General features: G+C 33.3%; 1 protein-coding gene across 1 annotated transcript; it reads right to left on the bottom strand.

Annotated features, from left to right (window-relative positions):
• Window positions 1-5,504: 5,504 nt before the first annotated feature.
• Window positions 5,505-8,202, bottom strand: LOC136805702 (chymotrypsinogen A-like). Its single transcript, XM_067062242.1, has 4 exons — window positions 8,137-8,202; window positions 7,256-7,392; window positions 6,731-7,004; window positions 5,505-5,855 (listed from the first exon to the last, which is right to left on the bottom strand). Exons 1-4 carry the CDS (start codon window positions 8,180-8,182, stop codon window positions 5,563-5,565), a joined length of 750 nt encoding a protein of 249 aa, XP_066918343.1. The 5' UTR covers window positions 8,183-8,202; the 3' UTR covers window positions 5,505-5,562.
• Between the last annotated feature and the right edge of the window lie 1,137 nt (window positions 8,203-9,339).

Below are 9,339 nucleotides of genomic sequence, written 5' to 3'. Positions count from 1 at the left end.
TTAGTCTACAAATATTAGCAATTTGTGTCCATCTCATAGATATCTTTTTATAGAGATAAGATAAAGTTATTTATCTGTTTTTTTTTGTCATCTCTTTTATTACCAAAATAGTGTAATATAATGGCTTGTTTATGTCATACTAAACGCTACTGTATTAATCTGCCTTTTTAATGTAATAGTCAAGCGACAAGTTTTTGAAAGACTCAAATTTTCTAATTTGCTTTGCTCAGAACGGTTAATAACTACTTGTGGTTTAAATAGGGAATTTCCCAACAAAAAAGGAATTTCCCTTAATTCGACTCCCTGAGGTAATAAAAAAAAGACATATAGAGCTTTGAAAATGGGTAATCAGATCAAAACAAATCCGGAAAAGTGTTTTTAATGATGATAAAACAATAGAAATATAGTCAAGCTAAGAATGTTACCGGTACACCATTTAACCGGAACTAAAATACTGAAAAACGCGCGCAAAATTATGAGATGTTTGCCCAACTTCCTTATGCGTGAAGCTATGAATGCCATCCTCGGAAACTTTAGGCTTCCTGCGGTGGCAATTACAAACTGACTTTAACGTGCTTTTGATAGGCCAAGTTTCAAAACATGTTTGACATTGAACCATAATAAACTTCATTGACTGCTGAAATTTTTTCATATTTTCACTACATATATTGTAGTTGACTTTCTTTTCTTCAGACTGTGAGTTTAATTTTTGCTTGTTTAAATTGTACATTTCTTTTCGTTGTTTTGGATTGTATCTTTCTTTTCGCTCTTTTGGATTGTATCGTTCTTTTCGCTTATTAGAATCATACACTAGCTTTCGCTTTTCAGGGTTGTAATGAGCTATTCGCTTTTCATGGTCATAATTTGCTTTTATTTTCACAGAATGCGAGTCGTAAAATTTTTTATTTTCTTCCTTTCGTTTCAAAATTTTAACCTTTTGGTTGATTTTCTCAAATAAATCATCAAATTTACTTTTTTTGTTGCTTGTACTGCAAAGACCTTCATAGTTTATTGGATTTCTCTTTCGATTAGGATATGTTTTTTTGATCTCATTTTCTTCATTATTGATAGACAATTCTGTGTTAAGAGGGTTAGTAGTATCTATAACAAAGTCAATTTTTTCAGAATCATATTTTCTATAAAAGGCAAAAAACCAACCTCCTTTGTTTTCAGAAAACATTTCATTAATGTTTTGAAAACAAATTTTTTCAGGATTTAAATCATCAATGTAAATCCATTTATTCTCAATAAATATACCACATGCAAAATGGGCACCACAATTCCTTACAATGGCATGTAATGTGTAGCTATTTTCTTTTACTATAATCTCCTCAAAAAATCTACAATTGTTTATACATACTGTTGTACAGAGTTCTATAAGAAGAAAAATAGGCAAATTGACAACTTGAATCTGTGCTGGTATGTTGACAGAGCAAGAATCACAATTAATTTCTGAGCTTGGATTAAGAGAATTTGATACACAGTTTGGCCACAAACTTGCATCAACTAAAATCTCTGGATATAAAAAATGCGAAAGAAGACTGACAATGCTACCCGTTTCTCTTTGTTCCTTCTCACTACCACAACTATTACAAGTACCCTGAATTACAAAACTTGTTTCAAAAACATGTCTCTCTTCTTCTGATAATTCTTTGAAAATATTACTTCCAAAAATCTCTTGAAACTCTGCGTCGCTATTTCTTCTCACAAAGGTACCACAATTTTCAATAATCTTAGACCATACCGGTTCCCTAATTTCATCCAGCAGTCGAAAAGCATTACTTTTCATATCGTAATCTTCAAGTGAAATTTCCATTGATCCACTTAATTGAAGCAGCTTAAAAAAATCACTTGATTTTTCATATGATACTTTAGCTTTCATTTCTGGAAGAAGCAAGCGGTAACATATTTCAAGAAAGCAATCAACAGCGCAAGAATAGGTACGACTGCCAGTTGTCCTGCTTGAATTTCGGAAATGTGCAACATTCAATGCAGTGTCTAGATTAATCGCAAAGTCTTCCTCTGCCATACTGTGAAAAATCTTCAAATTATTTTAGGAGCAAAAAGCAAAAAATGTAATTACAGTTGACACTGTCTAATTTGACGTTCTACTATTTGATAAGCCCGTTTTGGATAAAAATTTGAAGTCACTTTAAAGGTTTTGAAAAACCACTCTCTTATTTGATTTCTAGTAACAAAAAAAATGCCAGATATTTTGAAATTCAAATGTTCGATTTTGTTGCGTTCAAATTAGAAACTCAAAATTTGACTCCTCAAATATTGCAAATATCAAAGATTTCTTCCAAAAAACTTTCAGCAAGATCTTCGGTTATTGTACTGATTCGACGTTCAAAAACCAATCGCAATAATCAACCTTCGCTTCGCCTTCTTCTTCCCGTGTTACTCTATAATTCAATATTTACTTTAGGGATTTGGGAGACTTTCTCAATATTCAATATGCTGTGGTATTCGATGAGAATCCCTTGAAATTTGAATTAGAGAGTGTCAACTACTGTATATATAGATTTTTGCAAAATGCAAACTTTCCTTTATGGAATTTCCCTTTTATAGGGCGCCTTGTTTTATACTTTAGTTCAGTTTCAAAAATTCTTTTAATTGTCAGCTGTGTGCTGTTCTGTATCAATAGTGTTAGAACGATGATGGAAAAAACTATATAAATAACTGTCAGACTGTTGTTCTGTCAGTCTGTGTTCTGTTTCGCTGGAAAATATAAATCAATCTCAATGTCTAAAAAGGATTCAAATTGTTTAGTTTTCCTTTCAGCAAACTCACACTGGATTGTTGGGTTTATAGAAAAGTAGTGCGATTGGACTACTGGACTGTGCTAATAACTGGAATAAAACAGATTTAAAGAAACAGGGAGAAATTCAAGATGTCTGCCACCATCACATCAGGTCCACCAACTTTCCTTTTTTATCGCTGACATTACCTTATACCTAAAGCCAGAGCCATCGGCTGATCGTTTGAAACATAGTCAATAGAAGAAATACCAGATAATTCAATTGACATTGTTTGAAAGCTCCGACACGATAGGAAGAAACAAACGTCCGCCGCGCAAGCTAAAAAAGAGCTATCCTGTAAAACACGGCTTATCGCTCTTCATTCCGGGAAATCAAATAACCGTTAATTGATAATGTTCCGCTAAGCGGAACTAAAATACTGAAACGCGCGCGCAAAATTATGAGATGTTTTCCCAACTTTCCCTCACGAGTGAAGCTATGAATGCCATCCTCGGAAGCTTTAGGCTTCCTGCGGTGGCAATAATACACTTATATATGATAATAATTATGCACCAATGCGTCACTGTTTTGAGGTTGGAGTTTTAGTTATTCAACATGACATCTTAACTAGCAAAAGGTCTATCCATTTAATTTTCTATGCGTATACGTGTAATTTTCCTGTGCTTGGCTGGTACGTACGTTACATGCTGACAGTCAGGACAGCTTGTTTTTTGTAGCAGTGAGTCTGTTGAAGAGGCCTGGCAGAGATGACATTGAGAGTGATGAGAGGGAGAATCTTTGGTGTTTCTTTAAAGTAACCAGGAAACGCTGTTTATTCTCACGATAACCTAAAAATGGCTTTCAAACCATACCAAAATTTTAGTCAACTGCATATTATGTTAAAGAGTAAAATTTTTGGTACGGCTTGAAAACCTGTTTTAGGTATCGTGAGATATTAAAAGTGACCGAATTATTGATTATTATGATATGTTATTATTCTAAAAATAGTTTCAAAATTTTTTCTAAAAGGTTATTTTGCTGGGTACTTTTGAGCAGAGTTCCTGGCTGGTTAGTATTACTGTTGTATTCATAAGAAAGGGTGTTGGAGACTAAACACTTAGCCACAATGAGACTAGAGTAATCAAGTTCCTTAACAAGTAGTCTGTAAGTACTAAAATAAAAAAGCAAAAGTATTTAGGTGACACCAAAATAGAAAAAATATTTCTTACCTTGAATGAAAGAGGCTAGCAAAAAGCCCCGAAAGCACAACATATACCACCAACCTGCATAGGAAAAACTGAATAATCCTTGTACACTTTTGATGATTGCAGAAAACTGAAGCTAAATTGCAAATACTTACGTTTCTATGAATGTATGAATAACAAAAACAACTAAGATGTAAAAGTTTCAAAACTTGAAAAGTGGCTCATCCTTTAACCACCCAAAATTCAAAACAAAGTGGTCTATCGGCTTTTCTCCCTCCAAAATTTAGGAAAGCACTCCTCCGTTCTCGAAACCTCCAAAATGAAGCCGTGGCAGAATGTTCTAGTCTATTAATCAGCAGCCTCTCACCAACTTTTGCTCGTTCTCCTACGCAGCTCCTATTCTAGCAAACGCCCGCCGCCTTTATTTTCCCGCCCTCTGACATGATTAATTAACAGACTAGTTTGCTAGTCTACTACTGAGAAGATTGATATTTTTTGACGCCCTCCCTGTAGTTATGGTTGTACAGTAGGCGATCCTTCAATACACTACAGTTGAAACCCTCTAATTCGACGTTCTACTATTCCATACGCTCTATTATTCGATTATATTGAAAGCCACCGCCAACAAAAAACTATTTTAAACGACGCTCTACTGTATATTAGCGAGTCAGGAAAATCTTGATTATTTTTGGATTTATTTTAGCGAATCACGATTTCAAAAAATGTATCATACAATAAAAATGTATCAAGGCAATATAACCAGAAATTTCGCGTTGAGAGATTTTAGCGATATGTAGATTCGGCATGTTTTAGCGAGAATTATTTTAGCGAAAATGGGGAAAACTCGCTAAAACGCTAAAATTAGTCTAGCTAAAATTTCGACGATTAAAGCAAAATTAGCGAAATTCAAAGTTTCAAGAAAGTATACGGAGATTTTATAAAATTCATATATAAAATTCGTAAACATTTAAAACGAACTCTAGTTGTTTTAAATTTTGTTTCCAACTGATGATCGTCTCCACGGCGTGAAACTATTAGTATTGAAATTAAACACATCAACTTCATTCGACAATAATATATATAAAATTCATAAATTCCTAAAAGAAAAAGCAATAGATGAAGGAATTGGATCCCTGACTAAGTTGTCTCTCGCCCCACCCATTAAAACGAAGTTCAACGATGTCTCCCATTATGTGCAAATAATTTCAGTCGATAATTTTTTGGGTTTTATAATTAGAATTTTTAAGTTTACGACATACCCAAGTTTTGGACAAAATAGTGCCATCGAAGTTACTTATTTTGCCTTGTGATTTTGAGCAGAAGCCTAGGGGTCTAAAAAATGGTAACTAAAATATCTACCGAAAATCTTGACGAGGTTACCGAAAATCTTAGTAAAATTCAAGTTGTGCTTTGAACTATCGTATCACCTTAAAATAAGTTTTGAGAGGCAAAAATAGTGAAGTTTCTAAGATCAAAAAGGAGGGAATAAAGGGTCGGTGAAAATACTATCAAAATGGATGCGAACACTAGACCAAAAAATGTTTATGACGAAATTAAGTTTAAGTATTCATAGATTCTTTTCTTTTCAATATCGAAGGAAGAAAATAATCTAAAAATTATATTGGAACATATTGTTTGACCCAGTTCAAATACTTGGCTAACGGTGTGAAACCGCTTACACTGTGACAGCCATTTAAGACCCAACTCAATGTCCCTTCTACAATCCAATGACCTGAAGCGGCCTTACACATCAGTGGACCTCCAGAATCACCTTGACATACGCTTGCTTTTCCTTGGACACCAAACCCTGCTAAGATGTGTTCGACATCGTCGACTCCCAAGATAGGGAGTCGTGCTTGTTGTAATTTATCAGGTCGGATTTTTGGGTCGTATTGCGTGTATCCCCAGCCTTTAAGAGTAAAAAAATATATATATATATATACCAATTGATAAAAAGTATTTTTCTCATTTTATTTTGATAAGGAGTGTGGGAAGAGTATACTCCCGGCATCGACCCCCTCCTTCAAAATAAGTTTTAATTGCACACTAGTTTCTGCGACAGTTTCAATAACTGTTGAATTTGAAACTAAACCAAAATGGCAAACCCGATTCTTATGAATGCGTTTAAATCTTAAGTTTTTAAAAGAAATTCAGATGAGTGCTCTTTGCGATTTTAATAAAAAAAATAATTCCTAAATAAGTGAGTCATAAACCGACCTAAGAAACCAAAATAAAAACACGAAAAGGAAAATAATTAAAGAGTTCGGTAAATTACACCCGAGAAAATTATATTCTCCAAAATTTCCGTCACTGTCTCTTCTATGTAGGAAGCATTTGTAAAAATAACTGTCAAGTAATAGAACCTGTAATATTGAAGTAATAAAAATATACGTTTAAATATGAACTCTGACTAACTGACACGTACTAACCCTTTACAACAAGATTACACCACCTTCTCACATACTCGCTGGAGCCCCTTCCCACTAGAAAATTCGGCCAAAAGATCGTACCCTGTGGAAAATCATACTCAAATTTTTGTCCCTGCTAAAAATAATCAGATAATCAAATCATTACTGTAAAATATTGTGTTATTAATCCATCCCAACTGAGTTTTGTGACTCTAAAACACTGGAATTCAAATCCCCAACCATAAAAAAAACATAGGAATATCAATTTCCGTTGAGTTTTCGTCCGATGTTTTTACCCCCGCTTGCTAAAAAAATCCTACCGGATCTGTGAAAAGGGGATGTAAAATTTGAGTCTCCAAAAGAAATAATATCTCACCAGCAGTATAACACCACATGCCAACAAGTGGGTAATCGTTACATCCTGGAAGACTTGCTTTGTTAACGCGATCATTGAACCAGAAAGGTTTATATATTTCGATCAAGGCAATATCAGCATAAAGATCACTTCTCCTGTATTTTGGGTGCAATATGTGTCTCATAGCCGTTCGTATTTGTTGTGACGATTCCGTAGTTCCGTTCATCGTATGCGCGCCCGCTACTACGGCGATCAATGTCGGGTTTTCATCGATGCAATGGCTCGAAGTCATAATCTATGGAAATACGTTGTTGTGGATCAGTGGATTTTGATATAAATACCGGGTTTTGTTGTCAGAAAAAGATGTTTTTAATAGAGGCATCCATTTTTGGATTTAGATTTCTACATACTTTGTATACGTACTTTTGTTTTGGTTATATCAGACTTTCTTTTCGTAAAGAAAGAAAAGTAGGAATTGAAATCACAACCCTATATATAATGGTTGCATAAGTTATATTTGCATGGGAAATCCTTAATTAAATTTACCCAATTGTTTGAAAGGATGGTACCACCACAGGTTTTATTTGGATTTAGTGTTTCCACGTAGACCATCCATGGCCATGCACCTGGTTTAGCCTCGGTTCCATGGATAATACGTTTTTCTAGTACTCTTCCTTGTATATCTAAAAAATTAAGCCAAAAAATAATGATCTTGAAAATTTGATCTGTTTTCCCAATTCATAAGCTTCAAAATAAGAAATTAATTTTTGTGAAAGGTAAAACTTATACCAAAGAATACCTTTAACGTGTTCAATCATATATTAAAGGATTGCTCAGGGGGGCACGCAGTTACTACAAGACAGTATGACACTTACTACCGTGGTGGTACTGTATTCAGAAGTTATGAAAACAGTAACTGCAAAGGGTGGTGGTCCTGAAAAATAGTGTTGAAAAAGCACTTACTACACATCATGTCTTGTAGTAGCTGCGTGCCCCCCCCCCTGGATTGCTTATAAATTGACGTTTGATGACTTGAATAATTGTAACATTTCAGAACGAAAATGTCCAAAAATATCTAATTTTAATACACGTTTTTTATAAGAGCTGCAGTAAATTTTTGGTCAGACTGAGTTGGTTCTTAATTTTTTTTCGAAATTTTAAGTCTTATAAATGCTCTTACGATGTTCTTAAAAATGCGTTTCAACTTTAAATCTGTTAAAATCAGTACTCTTTTAGTAATTTCGAAATCTGAGGCTCAGATTGTTCTTAATTTGTTCTAAGATTTTGATCAGTTTTCAGGCTCGTGTTTTTATAAAATTGTTCTTATAAACAAAACGTGTACTCGTCAAATAATTAGGATGGAGAATTATTTATGAGATCGTATCCGTTGAAAAAGTCAAATTATTACAAAGGTCGTATGAACTTACCAGAAGCAATGACGAGAAATACCACAAGTAGAAAAATTCTAACCATTTTGATAACAGCTGAATCAATTACTGAATTAGTGAGAACTGATGTTAAAACATTCAAAGGTTCCCTATTTATTATCTAATTTTCATTTGCAGTGAGAAAGAATGGGCTTCATTTGCATGACAATAAGTCTCCCTTGTGTCATAATAGATCAATCTCCAAATAAGGTTAACAGATCTCGAAAACAATAAAATTAAACGCCCCATAAGTTGGGCAATATCAAAAGACAAGTCTAGACTTAAACAAGGAAGAAATTATTCAACTAAATATTAACTTAGTGAACATCATTTTTTGTTTGTCGGATGGAAAAGCATGGTACTGGTTACTGCAAATAAGTGTACCTTGTCTCAATGGTTACCTACTTGCGTCAGAGTTGGACTTTGATTGACATTTTTTTGACTGATATTGCGATGGTGGATTAGCGGAAAATTTTCATTGGACTTAAAGTCTATCCACGATAAGTGTTCACTCTTTTTTCTTTTACCTATAACTTTTGAAGGAATTCTTTAATCGTTATAAATTTGGTATCATCGGAAAGATTTTAGTGAGTGGAACAATTTGAAATAAAAAAATATTTAAAAAAATTCTAAAGATGAAGATGAAAATGAAAAAGAAAAAAATGAAGATCTAGTAGAAAAGTGCTATAACTATCATTTTCACTGAAGTAAATCATTGATCATCGAACGTGATCACTGTGAAAAAATATTTCAAAAATAATCATTCAGTCAAAAGATATTAAACAAAGTTTTAAGCTGATTGACGTCTAAAAACGCTATTTTCTGCTGTTTTTTGCTGTTTTTGGGGGTCAATCACTTATCAACTTTATATCATAACTTTATATTGAATAAATATTTTAATGAAATTTTTTCACAGTGATGACCTCCTAAGATTAAAAAATCTCTTCAGTGAAAATGAAAGTTATAGCATTTATCTACAAGATCTTCATTTTTTTCTTCTTCGTTTTCATCTTCATTTTTAGAATTTTTTTAAATATTTTTTTATTTCAAATTGTTCCACTCACTAATATCTTTCCGATGATACCAAATTTATAAAGATTGAAGAATTCCTTTAAAAGTTATAGGTAAATAAAAAAAGAGTGCACACTTCTCGTGAATAGACTTTAGTCCTTATATTATTTCCTTTTTTTTTCATACAATTTT

This window comes from Clytia hemisphaerica, unplaced genomic scaffold (genome assembly GCF_902728285.1).
Source record: "Clytia hemisphaerica strain Z4C2 unplaced genomic scaffold, Clytia hemisphaerica genome assembly, whole genome shotgun sequence".
Taxonomy (NCBI): domain Eukaryota; kingdom Metazoa; phylum Cnidaria; class Hydrozoa; order Leptothecata; family Clytiidae; genus Clytia; species Clytia hemisphaerica.
Note: the sequence above shows the minus strand (reverse complement) of the source record. Positions and strands in the feature narration are given on the sequence as shown.